Raw genomic sequence first — 25,679 nt, forward strand, 5'->3', positions numbered from 1 at the left:
AAATCCATAGTGGAGGATGGTGTTTCAAATAGTTAAATAGTTCAAGAATTTAAAATATGTATCAATAGTTCAGGGATATGTTTGCTCATCGCAATAGTTCAAGAAACTGTTTATTATTAAAGATTTATCAAAATTTAAACTTAAAATAATTATTAGAACCCAATGTCATTCTTGAAGGAGATTCGATGGAAATTGTCAATGCGATCAAGAACCCAGATTACGAATATGCAGGATATGGACATTTGCTGGATAATATTCGATCTTTATTTTTTCATCTGTCATGCAATGTGGTTTATATACCTCACTGGGTAACATTCAAGTAGCGGATAGATTAGCTCATATAGGAGGTTTATCTGAAATTTCCTCTTTTCTTGTAGAGGATGTTCTTGCATCTGCAAGACATGTTTACATTTATATATGATGTTTCCACGCTTGGTTAATACAATAAGGTTTTTCCATGCTCCGATACCAATTGTTGCAAAATGGATTCCCTCACAGACAATTACAGATTATAGAACAATAAAGAGAAGCAATCGAAAATAGAAGGAGAGAAGAAGAACACAAGATTTACGGGGTTCGGCAACGTGCTTACGTTCTCAGGGTTTGCGGTTGTTTTCAATATAGGAAATTCCTTAGTACATTCAACTAGGATTTTCAATCCTTATATAGCAATTACTTAAGTACTCGAAAATATAACTTTACCCCAATACCTAGGTACCCGACTAGTACATTACGCTCCGCTCTTGCACAACTTCCCCTTTCCTCATAACTTTTAGGTATTATATAATAGTTCTAATATGAGTCATTATTTAACAATTTCCATGCTTGGTTAATACAATCAGGTTTTTCCTCTATAAAACAAAAAATCATTATCAGAACTTATCTTAAAAATATATATGTATCCCAAAACGTTATTACCTTGAGAAGTGAGAACCAATGCATAAAAAAGTAAAAATAGAAAAAAAAAGAACTACTAAGCCGTTGTCATCCACAAAACAAGCCGAGTAGCCGACTCAAGATTTTTTTAACGCGAGCAAGTTTAAACTCACATATGCTCGCTACGGTGAAACAGCGGCGGTCCCCACTCCCCAGATGAACAAAAAGCGATCGAAGAGACCCGAAGCCCAAAACCAAAAGGATTAAAAAATATATATGTTCAGAAAAAATAAAATAAAAATGACGTGTATAGATCAAGTGGGGGCATCGCTCTTCGGTTATTTAAATACAACTTGTCAATTCGCAACTTCCAGATAATCGTGTTCGTATTAGCGTGAGTCGCTCTCTCGCTCGTCTGCCCTAGTTTCAGGTACAAATTCCAGGTATCGGCGAAGCAGATCTCGTCCTTGAGTGTGTGTTTTTCATGTTTTCCTGTCCATCTTCAATGGTTTTCGATCCTGTTCCATTATTGAAGATGAAGTTTTCTTCTCTCATGGAGGTTTTTATACCATCACACACCCGGTTTTGTTGCCCTAAATTGTATTTTGCAACTTGTATGGGCTCTTAATTTTGGTGATTTTCACCTATCATTGAAGCTGCATCAAAATTTAGTTTTCTTCAAGATCTGTTTGGTTTCAGAGAAACTGTATCGAAACCGAAGCGAAAGAACTTTAAAGCTCGTGAGGAACGAGTGGCTGCATCTTCTTCTGATTGATTTGTTTTCTACTGTTTTCTTCGTAAACAAAGAGCATTACGCGTTTACTTTTTTTTTCTCTTTTTCATGATCAGTTGCAATTCCTAGTACTGTATGTGATACGTTCTCTCTCTCTCTTCCCTTGCAATTTCAGAAATCTTTTTGAGGAAAACTGGACTTGTAAACCAAGGATCTGTCTATACTTTTGAGGTCAGTATCATGATTCTTCTATTTTTGTACATCTTTTTGAATTGCATTTTTTGCCTGTTTCGCACAGTACCTTTTCACTTCGATTTAACTGTGGGATTACGGCTTTGATGACTTTAATTTAGTTTTAACCTCTACTTTATTTGCTTTACTGCTCGGGGATTGCTTTTACTACTTAGATATGTGGTTTATGTGTTATGGATTAGATATTTTGGTATTGGTAACCTCTACTTTATTATCAGTGAAAATGTCCTTGTCACAGTTCTTTTTGGCTAGTCTTGATCCATAATTATGATACCGGTTCTAATAAATTTGGTAGAATTGTTCAAGTTTTTCTAGTTTAAGAGCATCGCTGAAAGTACATAAAATAATAAGGATTTGTCATTTCTGTAAAAAAATGGAGTGGTAAACAGTTGAAGATGTTGGTTTAGTTACTTTCAAATATGATTAGGTTTAATGAGGATGGCATTGAAACTGAAAGAAAATGTCCACAGAAAATTAGGGAAATTTAAGTTTTGTGGAAACTGTTATTGGAAATTAATGCTGAATTTTGTTGAGTTATATTTTAATATTATGAGACTTGGGAAGACTGATATATACATGCGAAAAATGTGCTATGCTTGATAGACACAAATATAATACACATAGGAGGGCAAAAAAGTATGTAAAGTTGCCCTTATAATTTATCAATCTTTTTCTGGCCCTTTTTCTTTCTTGGTTTTATTTTTAGAGCTCATGTTAGTTATGATTATCAGGCATATTGCAATGTTATTGCATTTGGAAAGTAATACAATGTTAATATGTTTGGCTTTGTGATGTTTGGTGGACAAGTTTGGTAAATTTGCAATTTGATGGGCAAATTGATTAAACTAAGTTATTTGCAATTGGTGATGAAATATCACGAAGGGTTGTGGACCTGCATTTAGGATTGTAATGTGTGTAAGCAATTATTTGTTTCTTTGGTGAAAGAATCATAAAGTATTGAAGCAATTGGATTAGATTTGCATATTTGCATGTTATAGTTTGGTATTTCCTATTCTTTACCATTTATTATATTGAAGTCGGGTATGTGTTGTTAATTTCAATATTAATAACTTTGTATCTAACTTTTCATACCACTATTTGTGTAGAATAGCTTTGCTTGAATATTTCTTGCAACTGATTTTGTGAATTTTCATGATAGTGGTCTTTAGGATTGATATTTAGGCTTAAAATTAGATGGGGACGAAAAAGTAATGTTGTCTTTGGCAAATAATGGGAAAGGACTTTGTAATGTGAGTAATGGTAGTCACATGTTAATGGAACTTGAAAATAACAAATGACAAAGTGGAATAGGGGTTGGAGGGAACAATTTAAGAAGGATGGTACATAGCTCTAGTAAGTAGTAACATTATTCGTGATTAGCATAGAACATTGTGTACTTGAATTTTTTTTTTAAGCTTTGATATGGTAAATATTTGTTTGAACTAGCATTTGAGAGAGCATACTCAAACGGTGAGGGAACATTTTGATATGCTAAATCAAATGCTGCGACATGTTAGAAATCCACCTGTAAGCTCGTGGGGCGATTCTTTTCTATTTCTTAATACTAGTATTGGGTGATGTAGGATAGCTTTCACAATCTTCGTTTTTCGAGGTTCAAACTTCAAAGATTTTAAGCAATTAGAGTTAGATCAAGGTTATAGGATGGTTTGAGATCTTGAAAACAAGAATGTCAGAGGCTTGAAATAATAAGACATCCTATGATGATGTTAGTCTTAAACATAGTTATTGGGAATGCTCTACTACCCCTCATGCCCTGAATTGGGACTAACGTCCCAGAACAAGGTACACTAGCGACCTGGGACGCTTGGGAACGTGATCTGGGACGTTCAAATGGATGTCCCAAAAATCTGCTATAGAAAACTTGAGAAATAGATTGGAAATCAGGTATAATTGACTCAAAATTGAAAGGAAACCCCAAAATCACCACTGATTGAATATAGATAGAGAGAGCTGAGGGAAATAGAGGGATTGAGAGGAGAAAAACTGAAAAATTGACCTTCAAAATTCATTGAAAACATTGTTTCTGATTACAGAGACATATGGAGGCTGAAGGAAGTGCACCTCACCATTTTAAACGCTCAGACATTAATCTATGATAACCTTTCAATATTTAGTGGTGACCCGAAAAACCTTTCAAACCGTACCACGTTCTCAATTAGCGTACAAACTAATCCTACCCCCCAACGTATCACAAATTAATCAAGTGGCGTACCCCGTTCCCGTACCCGTACCACTACCCGGAGTGTACCGTGTTCTGGTAACTATGGTCTTAAATTCAGAAGCTTAACGGCAGAAAGTAAATCTCTGGACGACCATGAGAATAAGAGGGACATTCTCATGGAAGAAGATCGAGCTTGAAGAGAGGCAAATAGAAGAGAACTCTATAATTCCACTAGTGTGGAAGAGTTGGCTTGGAGACAAAAATTCAGAATCAATTGGCTCAAAGCGGGGGGATAAAAACATAAAATTCTTCCACAAAATGGCTTCAACTCACTTGAATCGAAACTACATCAAGTCCATACACATTAATGGGAGAACAATTACTCAGAAAATTTCAGCCTTATAAAAAGGGTTATTCAAGGAAATTTTCCATCGGAGGACATCCTTTGATGAGTTGCCTCTCACCTTTTAAGTCTGAAAGAAGCTCAATGGCTTGAAAGGCCTTTTGAAGAGGAGGAAATCAAGGCTGCTCTAGACAGTTGCAATGGGGAAAAGCTCCATGTCCTACAAATCTGGAAATTTCGATAGTATCTCTACTATGAAAATGTAAAATTTATCCAACAATTAAACTAACATATGAAAACATTGAATGAGATTTAATATTAGTTGGGAAAAACCCTGTCAGCTGCCAAGTAATCATGAATTTACGTTTAAGAGATTTTTTGAGTTTACTCATTCGGAACCAATCTAGCTCCCTCAGCAGCGGAATGTGTTGAACAAAGTTGAAAGATATGACATACTTTTTTCCTTGTTAAGGCTCTACTGGGGGGAGTTGAATGGAGGTAAAATTTGTACAGTGCACCTTGTTCCTGCCATTTCAGCAAGTGCCCATGTCTGGGAGGATGTATATTTTAGTACAAGATTGGATCTAATGCCATATATAGAACTAGAAAATATAGATTGAGAGAAGCTTGATTGGGGAATTGAGTAGTTGGAGAAGAAGTTTGGATCATTCCATAACAATAAATGTGAGAGATGAACTATCCATCAAGCGGCAGTATATTAGAAGTATAATACACTGCGAAATTCTTAAAGAAATATCTGGATCCGGCTTGTGATATATCATTTGACTCCTAATTTCACTAGTTATCATATACTCACATAATTCTTTTATTTTCATTTTTCTTTTTCAGTGTCTCTTCTGCTTGAAACATATCACTGTAAAATATTTAGAAACCAACAAAAGTAGTTGCATGTGATAGGGCTATGCTATTTGATGATGTAATGGACTCCAGTCCCAACGAACTACTCTTATCAACCCAATTCACTTGTGTTAAAAGACCTAGTGATGACAATGACATCATTACTTCATTTTAAGCTTTCCAACTAATTTCTATAATCGACCCAGTTTAGTAGGTGAAGATTGTTTGATTATGAGGGACTTGCAGGTTTGTTACACAATCTTGGGCAATTGACTCTCCTCAATTTCTGATGGAAAAGGCAATGTCAGATATAGTCTAATGCAGTTGTACACTCTATCGATAATTTCACTTTAATCACGCTCACTCTAAAACCCGGGAATGTCTTTAGCGTCATAATTTTTTGGGAGTTTCTTAGCTTGATTTTAAGGCTTTTCTGAAACAACATTTACTTATCCCTCTTCAGCTCAATCAATTCATGCAGATATTTAGATTAAAAGTTGGTTTACCTTTTTACCACTGCTTACATTGTCCACTAGTTTCCCCCTCCCTTCAACGTTTGTATTCTGTAGTGCATAATCTCTATGAAAACAAGTTCTAGAAAAGCGAATATATTATGCACTGGCTGTGTGTGTGCTGAATGATGAATGGCGAAACAGCAGCAGAGTTTACGCACTGGCTGTGTATTTTACATGAGTGTTTGCTTCTGGTTATATAAGTAGGTCTTTCGTTTTTACTTTATCTTTGTCATGAATTCGATATTGTGCTTATAGGCTATAGCTAGACATGTGGCGCGTTGCTTTGCTCTGTCGATTGATTAATTGTGCTAAAAACATTTTGTTGAGTTTGTGCTTGTCATGGGTTTATGTTTTGGTTGAGCGTAATTTAATCTATTTATATACACCATGTGTCATAGAGTTTTTAGATATTCTCATGTCCTGTCTTAGAGCTTGCCACAGATGTCTATTTGTGCTAATGGGCAATAGTTGAAGATGAATCTTCAGTTTGTTCTTTGGTTTAACAAGTCTTAAAGCAGAATTTTCAGTGCCAGATGTTACAACCCCAGTTTTCTTTTATCAACATAGCAACAAAAGACTCTTTATTTGAATAGCGTCGATTAGTATCTTAGGAAAATCACATAATTTGGAATATTTAGTTTTGGAGCCCAACACTTCTTTGTATGATGTATTTGGTTTGGATATGATCCTCCAGTTGCAAGTCTTGCATGAAGATCTTATTAATCCATGTTATATTTCAAAATATCTTTTTTCAGAAATATTTTTTATGTGCTGTACTTCTACCATCTCAATAAGTTCCTAAATCTTGTTTTTTAACATTATTATGGAATCTTGTCCTTGTTGAAAAAGAAGCTTGTTTCTTGTACCAGAAAGGCAGAAAATTATTTTGGAAATAGAACCATGACCTTTAGAAGCTTTAATAGCTGCTGTAGATGCCTGATGTGTTTTGTTGCTTGGTTTAAGGTGCATTAACTTTGTTTGGAATTGAACATTATTATCATTTGAAGTAATCTTGTTTTAAAAATAATTCAGTAACTGATTTCATTTGATTTAGTTGTATATTTCTGTCAAATCCTGAAGGATTTTTAATTATGGAGATTGGTGCGATCGTTCCATATGAGTGAACCCTTGACCTAGTGGCATTGTGGGGAAGATCGTGGGTTTAATTTTTTGGAAACAGCCTCTCCTCTATGTGGGGGTAAGGCTGCCTCAAGAAGGAGAGTCTGGTCCATGAGAGTTGTTTACTCTTCCGCCACACTATCTCTTCCACCACCATAATTGAATACCATACGAGTGACATGTTAAATATATATTTATATATAAGCATGCATAGCGATCTTGATGGGTGAAGCATTATATTTATCTTATTTACTTCTTACGTGCTTCTAATATCCTTCAGTAGGGTAAGGTTTGTATTGTTCTAGACTTCTAGTCCTATTTTGCATTAGAGCTTTTAGGTCCATGAGGACCATTCTATTCTTCTTTTCATTTTCCTTGTTTACTTCTTCTGAATAGTATATGCTATTTGCTCTTTGAACAGGTATCTTGTGTCTGTATCACAGGATCTTTGTAGTGCTATCAGATTATAAGATCAGTCTTGTAGTTGATATTATATTAACTGGTGAAAGATTAGAAGGTAAGTACTTGCTAACAAAGACTAGAGTGCAGTTTATTTTCTGAGTGAACATACTGGAGATGTTTCTATATTTTTTGCGTCTTTCTATAGGTTGTCATCTTTGGTCAATTATCTGCTACTGATGGTCTTTCTTTTTCCCTTTTTTACCATTTGTTTCTTTTAGGACTAAGGCCATAAGCAAATCAAACAGATTGATTCTGGAAAATCAATCCTTTTTTTATTATATGTGATTTTATCTTTACATAAGCTGCCAGTTTCCTTACTCATCACACACATGCCAAAACTAATGTCAAACCAGAGTCTTTCTTTCAATCAAATGGTTAGTGGTTTACATACCACATCTTTGACATAAGCATAACCTTCTAACTTATGGCCATTTTATTGATAATAATCCCATAACATCCGTAATGGTTGAAGCACCTTCCTTGTTATTGCAGTTGCAACCTGCTGCAGTTACCAATGAAACAAGTTTTGGTTCATGATTTATGATTGCTTCAAACTAATTATTCTGTACGAGGTATCAGTTTTGTGGTTGAAACTATACCCCAATTTTGTAGCTCTTGATGGCGTCTCATAGTTTTGTTGTTGTGGCTGGCTAAGCTGGAGATGGACAGGTTCATGCGAGTCCTTTCCAATGCCTAGACCATTACTGCGGAGAGAACTCCTGTTTGCTCCATTCACATCTCTTGTTCCATAAACCTGGGATGAGAAACTTTTTTTCATTGAGAAAAGCTATTGAAAGCCTCGTAATTTATGTTAGCTTTAATCATCCAAACATGTTAGTCTTTCAAGGATAACTAGAGTTGTGTGCTAATTATGCAAAATGATACCTTCTTGTATAGTTCCGTGTTTTCTTGGCGAATTAGGTTTATCTTCTTATAGAGTTCCACATTTTCTTGGTGAATGAGGTTTCCCTGCAGCAAAGCCAATTGATTTTTAGCCTTGATTGGAAGTGAATGAGATGGAAAGATGGAGAGGAAATAAAGTTGTGGTTCCCAAATTTAACCTTTTCATTCAGTTCTTGTATCTCGTCCATTAGAATTTGGTCCTACACAAATCAATTGACATGTGAGTGACATATATTTGCCTTTCATGTAAATAACTGAATTTTGAGTAATGCAATTGCATGGGTGTGATAAAATTTCGAAAGAATAGGATTTCCAAACCTTTTTCATACGGACTCCCCGAAGGCTCATTTCCAGCTGGTTCTCCAAGTTTTGCAAGTCTTTGACACTTAAACCAGAGAGCTCTTGACCCATCATTTGCCTAATATGATGGCATATGTTAGACTACTAATTTATGTGCTAAAACAATTTAGAAATCTGTTTGTGAATCATTTACTTATTCTTTTTATGTCTGAAAAAAAGGTTTCAATTTTCGCATTTACTAATATTTCTGAAAATTTTCCTTCCAAAGCTATAGGAAACATATGATTTCTTATGACTTAAAGAAATCAATAGATCATACCGATGGTTCTCTTGCAAGTTCTGCAGTTGTTGTCTCAACATTGCCGCCTCCCTTTGCCAGAACTAGCAAGTTAAATGCATTTGGTAGCAGAGTTAACGTTCTTCATTTAACATGTTATTCTAAATAGAATAGATACATCTTCTAAACTATGCTAATGACCTTATTTTTCCCCTTTGACTTTTTCAAGAGTATAAAAGGTAAACAACACTCGTGCACAAGGCTCCCGCAGTGGGCAAGGTCGGGGACATACGAGATGTACGCATACCTTACCCCAACATAATATGTTTTGAAATTTGGCTATCTTTGGTCAACTCTAACCTCCTTCCGTGTATTTGTCAATATTTGACAGGTGACAAGGCTCTGGGGAATTTGTGCTTGAGCAACTCTATGCAGCAGGTCTGAGCATGATAAATTTTACTCTTGCATGTTAACATTTGAGATTTACTTTTATTTTAGTTTTTGCATGCAATTGTTACTTGTTTTGCAGTAGTTAGATTTCAAACTGACTTTACTCTTAACTTTTCAAGCAGTTTGACTTAATATCTATTCAATTGAGTCTGTCATTATAGTGCGAAATCCCGTTTGGTTATGTTTATGGAAGAGGCTTGCAACAATAATATACTGGAAAATAGCTCTTGGTCAAAACATATCGGAAACTTGTTTGGCAAATTATTTTATGAAAACTGTTTTTTAGTGTGTATATTTGCTGTGAAAAATAAGAGAACCTGGGGAAATGTAAGAGTTTACTGTGTAGGTTGCCTTCAGGAACAAAATTTGAGATCTTATTTTTGGAAAAGTAATAGTTTAACCAAAGATTTTGAAAGTTTTCAGAAAACAGAAAACCATTTTCAGAAATTGTTAGCTAAACAGGCTAATGTGCATGAAAATAACTCTGTGGACTCTATAAACTTGGATTCATTTTCATTTAATACAACTGGCGTTCATGATTTTGAAAACTAGAACCCATTCCTGGTAGAAGCCTTCGGGGAATAATCTACTCAATTGAACTCTAATGATTGGATTGTTTTAGTTTGGCTTATTGAATCAGTTGGACACTTGGACTTGAATTCAGTTTTTGACCTTGTTTGAGTATATGGATGTTTTAATGATTACAAACGTAATTTATACTAAAGAAAGTAGTAACACATCGTCTATGTGCTCCTCCTTGAAATGGAAAAAATAATTACTTCTTGATAGTTATACATGTTTTGTTACTTGTCTAATTTCCAGTTTCAAAAATAGATTTCTCGAATAAGATTGTTATATAATTTCAAGAAAAAAGGTTTCCACTCTCAAGTCATCCAGAAAAGTGGTTAGCTTATTCTATCCTTTAAAGCCCACAGAAAACTAGTAAGATTTAGTTGCATACATAATCTTGTGCACAGTAAGTTTCCCAAGGATGGATTTTCAAATGGTATATTTAAGATAAACTGTAGACATAGAAGCAAATGAAAGTTTCACTCTGTACTATGTTTTTTTCCCAGATTTCACAAGTTTGAGAGACAGGGTTTTCGTATTGACAAAACCACTGTCCAACTAGAAACATGTTTCCTCCTCTAATGTGTGGCTTAGATAAAGTGTTTTTCTAGAGGGAATGTAACAAAAGCAAAGTCTTGCATGTTGATCCCTTGGTGCCAATTTTCTATTATCCTCAAATTGGCAGTCATGTAAATTTCTAGAGTTTCCTTATAATGAAATATGAGTTGCTCAGAAGTAAGTTGGATAGATGTAAATGAAGTTTCAGTAGCCGGAGTGCTCTAAAGTAACCATGCATGCGCACTAAAACAGAAAACCAAGTAATAAAATAACAACTAAAAGAAAAAAAGGAAATAATTAGGGTACAAAGGATTACCTTCATTTCAGAGGTTGGGTTTCCCAAATGATGAGGTTCCTCTTTTGCTTTGTTGTACCGTTCAATTACTGATTTCATGCTGCAAATTATATAGAAGAAGATATGTCATTCATGAATGTTTTATGAAGAAGTCTTTAAAGCAGAGCAACTAGGATAATGATTAGGAGAAAAAAAAAAAACTATGTATTTGGTGAAAGATATGTGCTAACTTTTATGATGTGGTCCTTTGTTTACTTAAGTTTATCTGCTCCATTTATTCATACAGTCAAATTGCCTTTGCTCCAGAACTCTGTTCATACCATTTTAAGCAACTAAGTAGGTTGACATCTTTCGAGAAATTTCAATGGCTTTAACTGGAGAACCAGCCAAAAGATAAGTATGGATTTTATAGTACAGTGGTCTATTACTATTTTGAAGCTAGTTCCCTTTTTTATTCTCTTCTTCTACTCTGTCATATCTATTCTTCAAATTTTAATTGATAGTTCTATTGGAAAGAGGAGAGGCATATATAATGCATGGCAAAGTAGTTGCATTTCGCCACAACCCAAAAGAAGAGGAGATTTACCTACCCTTGTTTCAGATTTCTTTCTTCTATTATACTTCCGCACTCTATCTAAGGCTCTTAGCCTGATGTATTCTTATGTGTAGCATGAGTTCCTAGCTTTTGTCTTGCATATTTAGCTTCTTTGCTTTAATAGAAAATAGAGAATAATAGAAAGGAAAAAAGAAGAGAAAAACCTACTGGTCTCCTATAGAATGATCACCTTAGGAGAAAGTTCTTAGATCTTATGAAAAAGGGTCAACGAGTTATCACAATTAATACTTGACCTTGCATCATGAAGCTTCTCTTAGTTAAATCGTAGGAATGGATCGATGTCTATTTGTGTGATGTGAGATTTTTGATTGGAAAATAGTAGAATTTCGAGGAATAAGACTCTTCAAAACCATTTTCTGTACCTATCTAAAGGATCAATGGTATATCTGGTTGCTATGTGCAAGGGTATGCACTACACCTATGCAAAGTACAAGAACATCATTTGTAGATGTTCATGGTCCAAATTGGTGAATCAAGCAGCCAACAGTAAATAAGAAAAAAAAAAAATGTAATACATATTTTTCTGTATCTAGGTCCCGAGTAGTAGAAAGCACTCAAGAGGTGCTATATTATTATATTAATATAAGGAATATGATAGTCCTATATTAATACTGCAACACACAACAGTTTCGTCTGTTGTATTCTCCCTTGATGGTAAAATGTGGAGAAACAGATCCACGAGAAGCTAGTTGATGGCAGGTGTGTTTTGATGCTAAATGTTGAAGTACCTACTTGGTTGAATGAATTCTAGTCATGACAGTTGCTTCTGGTCTGTTATGTTCTTCCATTATTTTTAGCCGTCTTTGATTGTTACTAGATGTAACTGATAGAGAATGGTTAACTCGTGCCTATTGTTTTTGAGAATAGTCATCTTCACCAAGAAGACTAGGCTATTGGAGCAATCGGTGGAACAATCTCTCTTATCTTCGTATCTGTGCAGTTCAAGGTTAAGGTATGGCTAGCTCAGTCAGTTTAGACTTCACTTGAGAAACCCTTGTTAGCCTCCACATGAATTGTCGTCTCTCTTGACGGCACAGGCAATGTTGGAATGTGACACGGTTATATATACTAGACTGCCAACCATGCTATTGCATTGTTTGAAAAATGGTAATTATGATCAAAGTTGGTCTAAGGAGAATGGATAGAGAAACACGTATAGTCATTAGTCACCAGAAGTCTATCTAATACAGTAACTCACAATGGTTTGCTTGAATCTGCTCTAAGTGTTGAAAGTTTTTAAGGACATGAGAGATAAAACGCTTAATTTGTGGCTAAAAATTAAAATCCTACTTGTCCTTCAACCTGCACGATAACATGATTAACATCTCCCTTAAATGTAAAGCTGGTTAGAGTAGATCCCCTAAGTAAGAATACGTGTCTCTAAGCGTCTTGGAAATAAGCTACGTGCCCAGATTAGAATGAGCCTACGGGCCAAATTGAAGGAAGCAAATATGTTTTCTAGATTAGTAATGATATGGATAGAGGGTAAACTCTCAGTGATATATTCTTAAGAGGGTTGAACAGTCTTGTCCAGCCAATTTTGAGCCATGAAGATTGGGTGGGTTGAGTTCGTTGTATGTGGTAATTGGCTTCTGAGGGACTTGATACCTTCTAAATTTGTTCTTGCCGCAAGTTTTGGCCTGTTGTTAGACTGGTATGTTGTCTCTAGATTTTTGGTGAGAGGGAACCTAAGGTGGGGATGTGATGCCTTCAGCTGGAATGGCACACCTCTCTTGCGATTCTTGTTTTGTGTACTCTTTTTTGTTCTTTTTTAATTCTATGTTTATTAATTTGTAAGTCCGCCATGTCGAGTATTACAAAATCTAAAGAGAGAGTCGTTGAAAATTTTTTTGTGCATAGCAAGGAAATGTATGTTTCTCTAACCCTTGATGCATCAACAATTAATAACATAATCAAATATTAAGCAAAGGCTAGGAAAGCGAAAATCACATGATCATTTGTTTTATTGGAGAAAATTATCGAATAATCGATCACTCGTTAGATTTCAATTTAACTTGGTAAGGGCCAGATACAGAGAAGTTGTTGACAAAGCGAGAAGAGTGTTTGGTTATAGTTCTCAAAAACAGTTTTTTCCTTTTGAAAATTAAAATGCGTTAGAAAATTCATTTGGGTGGGTGTTTTTAGAAATTGGTGAGGTTTGGCAGTGTGTTTGTATTGCGTTTAGGTGCACCTCATCTCACAGCACAACAATTTAAAATTTTTTCACATAACAAACGCTTTTTGTTAGTAGTGTTTTCCTTTTTTTACTTTGCAACATCTATAAGCCACATTATTTTATAAAACTGAAAACCATTTTTTTTTCAAAAACAAAAGTTAGTATTTGATGTTTTATAAAATTCTTCTATCTTTCCTCTCTATGTGCAAAACACTCTCCCAAATGAATTTTGTTTTCATTTTTATTTCTTAAATTTATTTTCAAAATCTAAACTCAAAATCAATATTTGGAAACAAAAAACAAAATCTGTTTCTAAACACACCCAAAGTATCTAGTGTTTTTTTCTTCAGATGTGGCTTTAGTACACATATTTACTCAGTAACGTTGCGGGATACAAACCAGATTGACGTCTGAAAAAAAGCCCTTAAAATGACATTACCAACACGAACATCAATGAGGAAACCTGAATTCATGGGATCACATAACCTCTGATCGTGGATTTGGTCTTCATCAACTTAAGGGGATCTCTTTTATTTACTTTTTACAAATTTAAATGAGTTCTCGGACGGATTTTTGTTGACAATTTTAAACAATTATGTAACAGTTAACAAAAGCAGTATAAAGGAGTACGTAAGAGGTAAAACAACTAACAAGAATTTAATTCCGGGATGTAAAAGTAAGAAAACATGCTAATTGAACTATATGCAGATTTTTCATGATCAACGAATAAACAAATAAAATAACGAGATTTCAATAAAATAATCGAATTTGTTTATAAATTCTAAGTCACAGATTTCAACCATTGAGCTTAATATGCTAGCAATATCTAGATCTTATCATGATGTTACGTAACTGACCTTTTAAACTACGGTTTTTTAATCGTCTTTAAACTTCGAGGCATTGTGGGAATTTCAATCTTTTACATGGTATGAGAGGTTTCGATCCTTCTCAGAAATCCTTGTTCCTTCTCGCACATCATGTCTATTGACTCCGGCACAGCTCCATTGTTGGAGTCGACGCTGTCGCGACGGTTGGCGCAGCATTTTCCAGAATATCTTGGAAATGCCGTAATAATATGATTGCTACTTGGTAATTGAAATGTGTTTCAAAAGAAATTGCAAGTAGTTTGTCAAACAAAAGGACTTCTAGGATGAGCTTGTTTACTACAATATCATTCCCGATTGCATTGCGCCTCTCTGATGCAGATCTTTATACCTTCCGGCAAGTTGGATTGGACTTTGAATGGATTCAGGGTAGCCCACAAATCCAACAACAATATGATTGTCCGTATTGGGCCGAAGTCCTCACAGATTTTGTTCCTCCAAATCCAACGTTCTCACTTAGGGCTATAAAACCGGTTATATTGTGTTAGGTTCTGGGAACTCCATTTCTACTAGCTGCTCATTCCTCTCTCAATCGATGTGGGATCTCATCATTCCATCCCCTTAAGGAGTTTGCACGTCCTCGGGAAGTAGCTAGGTAGATGTCGACCATAACCTTACCATTCTCCAACTACTGGGTTTCTCACCTTCTTTTACGACACACCCATTCCAAATACTACCCCCATTGTCTGTCCACCATTGGCTTAACTAACAACCCACAACCTTTGCAGAGTTCTCTCAACGAGAGCACCAATGATGAAGACCTTCAGCTTCCGAAGAATTTGGGTTGGACTCAGGATAGATTCGTAACACGCATAAGCCCAAACGCATAAAGCTATTGTCTGCTTTGGACCAAAGACCACACAGATTTGTTCCTCTAGGCCAAACATCCTCGCTTAAGTCCGGGAAATCGATATTAATGAGTTAGGCTGTGGGTTCTCCTTATCTATTGCCACTTCTCCCTCGTTATCCTCGATGTGGATCTTATCACTCTCGAGATGCACTTGAGCATTATCAAAAGAAATGGTACACAACGTTGTTTTTAATCTCCCTAAATGATTGTTCGCTGCCAAGTCTTGTCCATGAATCCTCTTGCTGCCATCACAAAAGCCCTCTCAATGGTTCATCATGGGGAAAGGCAGCTCGCCCTCACACATTAAGTACATGCTCCGATTGATTCCACTGCCAGGCGGTTAAGACTGGAGTAATCACTGATGTTGGCGAAGGGAGTTCCTCTGGTTACCAAAGGCAGTGCGAGAATTTAGTGTGCAACTACGGTCACAAACAAGGGCGGAGGGAGGGCAAGACTACACTGGGCTACAAGGTAGTTTGGAAATAATACACTTATATAGAGAGATTGACAGCAAGGTAGGAGATAGTCAAAGTAGGTGTTGTTGCTGTTGAAAGAACTCCTCATGCATTTGTGGAAAGAGAGAGATGTTGAAAGTTTTAGGAAGGAAGATGAAGCTAATGTGTTTGTGAATATGTTTCCATGGTGGACACGTGCGACTGACTAAAGGATAAGGACAAGCACAACCACAACCACAAACCACTTGTTTTTATATTCTTTTCAATTGTTTTGATCGAATATTTTAAGTCCTACACATATACGAAAAATATGTTACATCAATAATCAATTAACCGAATGGTAATTTAATTATATTTTGGTCCTATGTTAGAGTACTAGTGATTTTATATAAATATTTGATATAGATGATTTATTGTTTTGATTTTTGAGTTATGTGTATTGATAGTATATATATATTATATAAAATTCTAAATATATATTAATTTATTGTGTATTATACACTAGCAATTCAACTATCATTATATTGATTGAACTTCGCAAACCTTAAACCTTCCGTCTATATGGTTTGATGCACGATATAGTTTGGAAAACTATATTGTACGGTAAATAGCACACCATGGACAAGTGTTATAAGCTACATGTTTACCATCTAGGGCAACCGAAGCGACAACAGCATCATTGTACCAATACTTGCAATGACAGGGGTTCCTATGTCAATCATGCTACAACTTTGCAGGCGTCGAAAATGTTACTTCGCATCCCACCGAGTCACCACCCAAGTAAAACCCCACTTCTACACCCATTCGCAAATTTATGAACCAAACAGCCCCCCATATTTACAGAGACTATATCATTGCAACAATTCTTTATGGATGTCTCCATCCAAGGCTATTCATCGAACTGTCTTTGTCGTTTTATCCCATTGGTAAGTATTTAGATTACAGTAATTTCTTCCTTTCTCACACTTCTTGTTTATGTTTTATCTGTGCCCACCATGAGCCATCTCACTTTGCTGAAGCAGTGAAAAAACCAGCCTCTCGAGCTGCCATGGATATCTCTTGCTCAAGTTGAATGTTTTCGATCTTACCGTTCACCTTGTGGGAGTGTGAAAAGTAATCCCGAGATTTCTCATGAAATGACGACGTATATTTTGTGTTCCAAATATTTGTTTAGTTTTTTATTCCTCTTTAATTCTCTGAGGTTTCAATCTCTCTTTTAATTCTTGTGGAAATTTTAATTTTTACAGGTTTGGAACTTTCTGCGATCGTCAAAGCTCTTCGAGTTACAGCTCGATTAGATGCTGGAGGCCAATTTTTATGTCGGATTCTTCTAATGCTATCCATCTCCATCATAGATTGGGCAGTTAGATTTACTCATATCAAGAGAGAAAGGAAGCAAGTGGTCGATACTAAACTTAAAAAGGCGCATTAGGGAAGAAGTTTTCGTTGTATAGAAGTAACTTCTTGTTTATTTAGTTTTATATCGATGACACTTCTATCTTCAATTCCTTGTTTGAAAGGGTTAAGACAAGCTTTCTAGTTGTCCTCCGTTCTTGCATGTTTTCTTGATGAGTACTATTTACACCCATTTTTTACTGAGTATACTCCTTTTTGTGTTTCCCTTCCTCTATAGTGGTCTGATAGAACCCTAAAAAATTGTTAACTAGCAATCCCTGTCCACAGTGGTGCTAGAATGTGATAGCCATAGAAGGATCCACTAGAGCAACAGCAGTTGTGGAGCCACAGTAGGTAGTGTTGCTGGGTTATAGAGAAATTCCACGCCATCGTTAACACTCCCAGAACTGCACCACTAGCATTCCAAGCCATGAAATGAAGGAACAGAAAGAGGCACAGGCTTATCAATCAAGTTTTCATGGATAAAACGTCCCTATGTGCCATCCAGATGCTTACTGCCACTTCTTGCAATGCTTTTCAAGAAGAGGATTAGCCAATGGCATGTGATGGTTCTAGTGGTGCTCTGCCCATCCAGCCAAAGGATGCTGATAGTGATGACCTTCCTGTAGTCAGATTTTCTCCGGCCGATACCTTGCCAGTTCCATTAAAGAGAGGGAGGTGAGAAGGATTTTTTGGTTTGGGTTTGGAAAGAGAGAAGGATTTGGGTTTGAGAATGGCAGGGTCAATGGGGTGTGGAAAGATCATGCTCTTTTGGAGGGTTAATGAGATGTACTGAGGGGTGCAAATAATGTTAATCTATTTTCTTTCTTTTAGTGAATCCAACATATAATAAGAATTTCTAAGATTGTTAACATTGTATTACTACAGATGAATGACTAAAACAAAAACATTTCTAACTAATCAACAACATGATTCTACACACACATCATGTCTCCATAAAAAAAATTATCAAAATTTTTAAAAAGCACAGATTTTTTTTGGTGTAATTTATTTGCTAACTTATAAATTTGTTTATACCCTCCATCACCATTCCAACCAAACACCCAAAATAAGCTTAGTTTATAAGTGCTTGATTATTGTATTAATATTATTACTTATAATTATTTTCAACAAACAATTATCAAATGATAAGAATTTACAGCTTATAAATAGTTTGTTTTAAACAACTTATAATAAGTTCAACCGAACGGAGGTCACATTTCAACGCTCTTTTAACTTTGAAATGCAATTTTGTGACCCTTACTAAATATCATGAAAGCATTCGATAGTGTTCCCATTCTATTTCTCATTCTTTTCTCAATGACGATATATGGGCTTGTGTAATAAATTTTGGCAGTATCAACGTCTCTTTTTCAATACAAGAAACCTCAGAAAATACAAATGGGAAAGATTGTCTACGTTTTTACTTCCGGGAATCTCCTTTGGCTTATGAGGTATCTCGGATATTGTGGCATACGATTAGATATGCGATCCATATATATGTACCATGCAAGTTGGTAAGGCCATCAAGAGTTAATCTGGAATTCGAACGTAATTTGAACCACTGGTCTATTAGATCAAAACTTAGAGCAGTCCAACTCTTTTTAGAACCTTTTCTATCTACGAAGAACCCATCCAAGGAATCCTCAAAAAACACAATCCGATTGTACACTAGCTACAGCTAGTTTTGTGGTTACCATCACTAAATCCACAAGCCACCCTACCTTTTAGAATCATACAACTGGCTATAATCTAATTTTCCTCCAATCCTTAATTATTCTCGTAGTTGCCACTATGAATCCAATGGCTACTTGATAATTTGCGATACTTCCTTTGCAGCCCTAATCAAAATTGGAAGCCTTAGAAAGTGCACTCTTAGGTATCCTAGTCACAAGAACCTTCAAAAATTTCTTGCTAGAGATTATCCGCAAAGCGATATAGATATATCCCCTCTCCGACAAAACAAGTCCATTAGCCCTTGAAATTAACATGTATATCTGCAAGAATTCCGTCCTACTCCATATATATAAATGTGACTATGTGAGTACTTAGAGGTCAATACAGTTCAATGTCATTGACATTTAGTAGAGTAAATAAGCAAAAACTTCCAGGTAACTTTATATATAAGCCCCAACACATGGACATTGGCGTTGGGGGATTCAACCCTATGACCATCGCAGTGGGAATTGCCGCTCAACCACGAAGACATTTCCAAACTTCCTGAACAGTGTTGATAGGGAAAACACTGCTGGAGGCTAATGAAAGAAACTGCAGTGGAGATTGCACATCAACTCATAAAGGACTCTCTCATGCTTTTGGAAGGTCAAAAGGATTATTCATCTTAAGCATTTCCTATAAGAGCTCAAATTTGAACTTGCACTTCCAATTGTCCCAAAAACTAAGCCTCAACTTTTAAGTCTTCGATAGCTTCTAATATCAAGTATTCCAAACGCTGGATACTACCTCATATTAACCCAATCAAGTCTAAATACAGTAACACAAGCTAACCTAAGCAAAATGTGCGGTGATTTAGTAAGATACTCTAAGCAATATCTCGTTTTCTACCAGACTCAAAATTGCATCTCACATGAAAGTCAGCGATTGTTTAGTAAAAAGACTTGATCATAGTAAAAGTAAAAGCAAACACAAACAAACAATCACGTGCACTCACAAAATGAACGCATTATTGTGCAAAACGCTCTCTGCGATCCAATATCAAACATCTGGCGTTACAATCATAAAATCACAAACCCTAGCACGGCACATTCGAGAATTAACGCAAATATACAACTAAAATTACGCAACAAGATCAGATTATCTCAGTAAAGCAACAGCAATCGATCATATAAACTACAAAATCAAGAGCCGGATGAATATTGAAAAATCAGCAGAAATTTAACGAAAACAATTAAAAACAGTCGCATACAGCATGAACATCGATGACATGAGATCTTAAAAGAAAACGTACCCGGTGCTTGCGAAATCGTAGAGTTTTCCGGTACTGGAGAAGATCATGATTCCGACTTCCGCATCGCACAGAATCGCCAGCTCCTTCGCCTTCTTCAACAGTCCGTTCCTCCTCTTCGAGAACGTCACTTGCCTGCTCGTTGAATTGTCAATCCTCCTTATCACTATCTTCCCCCTCCCCATACTGTTCGCTCGTTTCGCTATTCACATAAACACACAAAAATTCCGGCATACCAGATTGTTGCGATCAGATAGCTAGACTGAAAACTGAAATAGAAAGAAATCGCAGTATCACAAAAAGGCAAAGAGAGAGAAAAGAAATCTTACTTGGAGAGTAAGAGAGAAGGTCCTTGAATGGAGACAAATCCAGGTATCAGAGACGTGATAACGGGAGGCAGTAGTTGTCGTTTGAATCAGACGCACGATGGACGAGCTATATAAGGTAGGCGTATATGAAGAAAGCAAAACAACTTCTTTTGTTGCATAAAACCGCTTGTGGTTTTGCGCTTTATGGACGCGTGTACCAATCAGAAGCCCGAGAGAATAATATTTCCACAAAACCGTAGAAAGTTGAGCCGCCTTCCCTATCGATCATTGACGCGTGGGTCTATACACCTAGTTCCTTATTTTGGAAGTTTTGCGGTTTATAGAAATATATACTAGTACTCACGCAGTCACGGTATTGGCGTGACGGAGACCTGAAATTTGCCCTCGGAAATTTATTAAATGCCAATTATGTCCTCCATGTGGTTTGTCCGCTCTCAAGCGGAGGATGTCAGTGTCAACTAGAGGATTTTAAAGTTTAAACTATCACCTTGATTTGACAATCGCATCATTTTGGTTTGCAATTAAAGAACCAAAGGAATTTTATTGATCTTATAATGCAAGTGTTGCAAAGGGACTCCATCTTTTTTATTAGTATAATAAGACTACTTGTGATAAGGTCCATAATTAAGTAGCAAGGCCACTACTACTAGGTTATAGTTGTCGTTGGCCCCATCTCAACGGTCATTTTGTGATCCCTGGATCAATTTTAAATTTAAGATAGCGACCTCGTACGCACAACAAACCACTAATTTAGTCTTGAGTTGAAACTTAGTGAGCAAGTAAGACTAAACAGAGACCCATAATAGGGTTACTAAACCCTCGGAGGAAACAGACTTGTGCCATCAACCCTCAGAACCCATAAAACCCTAAGAAATTACGTCCCACTGGTTCGAACACCGGACCTGAGGAACTTTCAATTCTAAGCTTGATGATATAACCACTAAGATAATGCCAAGTTGTTAGTTACTCATCTCTCTAGGGCTCGTGTTGATTATCTCTGTTGTCCCACATCGGTAAGATGTGTGGATGTAGTCCTCTCTATAAGGACAAACCCACCATTAATAACTTACAAAAAGTATCCACGGAATCGGACAATCCATTAGAGACCCGATGTATCCACGAAAATAAGACAACCCAAAATGGACAATATTATTAATATGTATGAGGGTGTGGATTTATAATATTCTCTTCTTTTTTCTTTTCTCATAAGGCGGTTCGTATTGATGCTAGATTTGGAGTGAACTGGATTTGTAATGAAAAAGTGAGGGTCCTGAGGGAGGTGGCCAATTTGGGCATTTTCTACGTATAAAATTGTTGTCATTTTAAATTGCCTTACTTGTAATGATCAATTAACTTCACAATGTACTTAAGTTTGATAGAATGCCGTACAATTAAATTTTAACTAATGGAAGAACGCCACGTATTAATGCAGTCCCAACCCAATAATGCTAGGCTGCTAGCCCATATAATTGGCCTTCGTATCTTTATCCATCCTTATATGCAATAATTGCGGCTGTCATTGTCGCATGCCCTTTCTTCCCAGAAAAAAAAAGGCCGCTTATTTTAGGATATTTTCGTCATTTGGAAGGCCTTGAGGGACATTTCTGTCTCTTTATAGGAAAAAGATAGTCCGTATGTCTCACGCTAACCGTTGGCTGCGACTCGCGCATTGACTTGACCAGGGAGTTTGGGGCATGTACCCACGTGTCACTGCAAAAGCATAAAAGCGAATACGAGTGCTATTTCCTTTTTTCGATTTTTAAGGTTTCCATATTAGGAGATTAAAGATATTTTGTCTGGAGAAATATCCTCGGTTTTTGATGTTGTCATGGGTATTTATGGTATACCTCATTTGATAAGAACTATGTGGCCTTGTTTGTCCCTCTCCTGAATCTGACGACAAATTCCAAGTTTGGTATTATATATAACAATCAAAATAACGACGTTTATTTTACATACATACATATACATATATATATATATAGTATTTTTTTTATATACCCACTTGTAATATATACGTGCATTTTTTATGAGGAAAAGATCGCCATGATCAACAATGTAAACTTTTACCTTTATGACTCTTGATTTGCTCTTGGCCAAAGGAAGATACGCCAGCATATATAAGAAGCCTTTTACCGTTGATGAGATCTGAGGCTAGTTTTTCCTTTCATGGAGTTGGTGTGAGTTGTCTAGGGGTGTGTGTCTAAAGAAGACAACGTGAACAGGGTTTTTAGGTTTTTTTGCAATGCATTTGTATTCTTTGATGAAAAATATGAAAATTTCAACTGTCTAGCACAATTGATCATGGAAGTAATTTAAAGTGTTATAAGATAACATAATGTGTGTATTGTTTGAATGTCCTCTTTATAGGTAAGCTTCTATGAGGAGGGTGACTTGAATATTTAACCTTAAAGTCAGGGGGTAAGCTGACTTTAAGAGTTAGTGGGGGCTGCTGTAGTTTTTTTACAGCAACTCCTGTTGTAATTCCATTATAGTCTCGAGTAAATTTTTTAAAAATTTCAAAAAAATTATATTTGTATTTTGATCATTTATACGAATCCAACGATATATCATTTGTCCAAAAAAAAATCAAATTCAATATAAAAAAGATATAATAATTATGAACCGTTAGATATAAACTTAAAACTTTCTATGTCTTTTTCCCGATGAATTTGATTTTTGTTTTAAACAAAAAAATATATTGTTAGATTCGTTAAACAAAATACTATACATATATAATTTTTTTATTATTTTAAAAAATAATATAAATATTCAAAATTGTTAGAGATGTGGCTGTTGTAATTTGATGTACAACAGCCCCAATAACTCTGACTTTAAGGTCAGGGAATCGCCAGCTAAACTGGGACACCATCCTTGATTAGTTCTATTGTTTTCAACTTTTTGCAAATAGAATAACATGTACATATATTAATCTATACTCAGATACGACAAAATGGTTAGTTGTCCCATCACTATCTACTTGTAAACTTTAATGATAATCTATATGATCATAATTATACTTATCTTTGATGATATATGGTTTACATTTTTTTGTACTAGGCACTCAATTAATTCGTCAAATAAAATTGCATAGTATTGCGTGACAACTTTCACTATCAAATATATATATATATATATCAACGTTGCATCATTAAATCAACATTATCTTATCAAAAAGATTTAGAATCTCTACAAACATATGTGCATCAACTTCTAACACATATTATACCTTTTGTTCCTTTATACGAAAATGCACACATGCATTCTCTCTCCCTCTCTTTCCCACACACACACGTATGCACACGTTTCTCTGTGTCTCTCTGTGTGTGTCTATATATATATATATATTGTTGATCGAGAACGACATTATACAAGCTTACTCATATGTACATAAATTTTTTATCTGATGACAGGGTAAACCATGCCAAAGTCAATGCATGACCACAAGGATATTGCTCCCAATGATAATCGAATTCATGACTTTTCTAGTCCATTCGATTTGGCCACAAAGAAATTCACCATTTGGCTATCAACCAAATGATTACATGCATACTATATGCTAACAAGACAAAAAGGTTTTTAATGGTCAAACTTGATATATTGGCTCTTAATTAAGACACAACACAGGGAGAAGGCTCTCATTAGGTGAAGCATGGATCCTCACTTATATGGATGTGCATTAACACATATACTGCATGATTTCAAATATTTAGGTGCTCAACCTGAATTGATGTCTGAGATGAGAGAAGCAGCCTAGCTAGGGCAGTATTATCGGCTACTAGAGCTTGAGGTTTTTTTTTTTCCCATTGGGCGCATTTATGGAGTATAGCCAGTGTAATTACACACCTGCAAAGGTATTGGAGTGGTTTACAGTGCACCATCTGTCGAAATTTGATTGGCTGACACGCATGTGAAGGCATATATATATGTGTCCATTTTTTACCCAATCGAGAGAACTCTTTCCACGCCTGTATTTGGAGTTTTGTTTGACCCAATAGGAATCCTGCAGAACCAAGAAACTACAAAGAGAAGCTAATTGATGGACAAGTGTCAATCATCAAGACAATGATATAATTGCGTGGACCAAGAAAAAAAAAAGAGAGAGGATGACCTCATATTTATAATAATCTTAGTTTCATTACTTTAACACCCCCAAAGAGAAGAATCTGCGTATCAATTATTGCCTTTTCGATGTTTCTGATGTTTATTACCATATAAGATAAGTAGTGGCTACAAACTACAAAGAGAACCTAATTGATACCTTTTTTCTTTGTGGTTTCTTACTTTCTTCCTCAAAGTTGGTGGATAGTGCACTAGCTCATTATGGGAGTGTATAATACTATATATATATATATATATATATATATATATTGGGAGAGAGAGAGAGATTATATCTTTTGTAGTTGGAGGGGTTGAATTTCAAACTAGTTTTTAATTAAGTGCATGCCAAGTGATGTTTGTGATATTGATTACTAGTTAATTACAAGCTTAATTAAAATTGAGAATAATTGATAAGTTTTATGGTCCACTTTGGACAGCTAGAACTTTTGGTTTCTAATTGTAGACGCCTCTTTATTTTATCATCCAAAATAGGAATCTGTACTAATGATGGATTAAAAAAAAACATTATGCATTTTGCCAACTTTGTGCTATGATGATGATGGAACATACACCACATGAATCATGCTTGTGCACTTATAGAAATTTCTCAAAAGGTAATCGGCATGTAGAAGCCCCAACCGATCACTTTTATTTCGAAGTAATAGAGAACAATATCATACAAATTCTCCCTTTAGACATCTGATATGAGACTATACTAAGGCCACGCACATACAAAAATTTCTTACACGACGAGATGATAAGTTGGGCCAAAAGCTCAGTATGTGCTTAATTACAAGGGTACTGCTCCTAGGAGAATCAAACTTAAGACTTTCCGAAATCATAAGGATTGACCAATTTGACTCTTGAGAGATTCACCACTATACTATTATCCAGTGGTTCACCAATTGATCACAATGTTTATACTCATCTGAATTTTTAAGATACTTAATTTGTCAATAAAACTTGGCTTGCTTGGTCCTAGCTAGTTTGCAGTGGAGCACAGATTTGGTTTTATTAGTTGAAATTTAGTTATCAAAAGTGATAGGGAATTAGGGATCCCAGTTAAATGGATCTCAGTTATCACAGTAAATGATGTGACACTCTCTCATTTAATCACCAAATTATGTAGGCCCCTACATTTACATCAATCAATGGATAAAATTCACTACTGGGATGACTGAGATCCCTAACATTTTTGTCTACTTTTGCTAGATA

General features: G+C 35.7%; 1 protein-coding gene and 1 long non-coding RNA gene across 14 annotated transcripts; one reads left to right on the forward strand and one right to left on the reverse strand.

Moving 5' to 3' along the window:
- Positions 1 to 1,221: 1,221 nt before the first annotated feature.
- Positions 1,222 to 17,863, forward strand: LOC120009226. Of its 11 annotated transcripts, XR_005470662.1 has the most exons (11): positions 1,225 to 1,319; positions 1,785 to 1,840; positions 7,300 to 7,395; positions 8,812 to 8,945; positions 9,050 to 9,117; positions 9,212 to 9,258; positions 11,000 to 11,090; positions 11,197 to 12,261; positions 16,329 to 16,600; positions 16,697 to 16,818; positions 16,922 to 17,863. It is a non-coding gene; the product is annotated as an uncharacterized LOC120009226 (long non-coding RNA). The 11 variants fall into 11 exon arrangements; XR_005470657.1 differs by having other exon boundaries at positions 10,980 to 12,261; XR_005470654.1 differs by having other exon boundaries at positions 11,000 to 12,261.
- On the reverse strand, positions 7,570 to 20,518 carry LOC120009225 (MADS-box transcription factor 23-like). 3 transcript variants are annotated; one of them, XM_038859711.1, is made up of 9 exons: positions 20,364 to 20,518; positions 20,038 to 20,236; positions 10,715 to 10,793; positions 8,863 to 8,924; positions 8,562 to 8,661; positions 8,402 to 8,443; positions 8,226 to 8,309; positions 7,940 to 8,094; positions 7,570 to 7,839 (listed from the first exon to the last, which is right to left on the reverse strand). In XM_038859711.1, exons 2-9 carry the CDS (start codon positions 20,217 to 20,219, stop codon positions 7,824 to 7,826), a joined length of 720 nt encoding a protein of 239 aa, XP_038715639.1. In that variant the 5' UTR covers positions 20,220 to 20,236; positions 20,364 to 20,518; the 3' UTR covers positions 7,570 to 7,823. The 3 variants fall into 3 exon arrangements, with proteins under 3 accessions (XP_038715639.1, XP_038715638.1, XP_038715637.1); XM_038859710.1 differs by having other exon boundaries at positions 7,570 to 7,842; XM_038859709.1 differs by having other exon boundaries at positions 7,570 to 8,094.
- Positions 20,519 to 25,679: the final 5,161 nt, after the last annotated feature.

The sequence above is a fragment of the Tripterygium wilfordii genome, chromosome 11, assembly GCF_013401445.1.
Source record: "Tripterygium wilfordii isolate XIE 37 chromosome 11, ASM1340144v1, whole genome shotgun sequence".
In the NCBI taxonomy this organism is placed as follows: domain Eukaryota; kingdom Viridiplantae; phylum Streptophyta; class Magnoliopsida; order Celastrales; family Celastraceae; genus Tripterygium; species Tripterygium wilfordii.

Excerpts from the sequence above, each read along its gene's own strand:
- LOC120009225 (XM_038859709.1), bottom strand. The coding sequence starts at position 20,219 with ATGGGGAGGGGGAAGATAGTGATAAGGAGGATTGACAATTCAACGAGC. Across the intron at positions 10,794-20,037 it reads TACGATTTCGCAAGCACCGG|CATGAAATCAGTAATTGAAC; the intron begins GTACGTTTTCTT and ends TATAATTTGCAG. Across the intron at positions 8,925-10,714 it reads ACCCAACCTCTGAAATGAAG|TTCTGGCAAAGGGAGGCGGC; the intron begins GTAATCCTTTGT and ends TTAACTTGCTAG.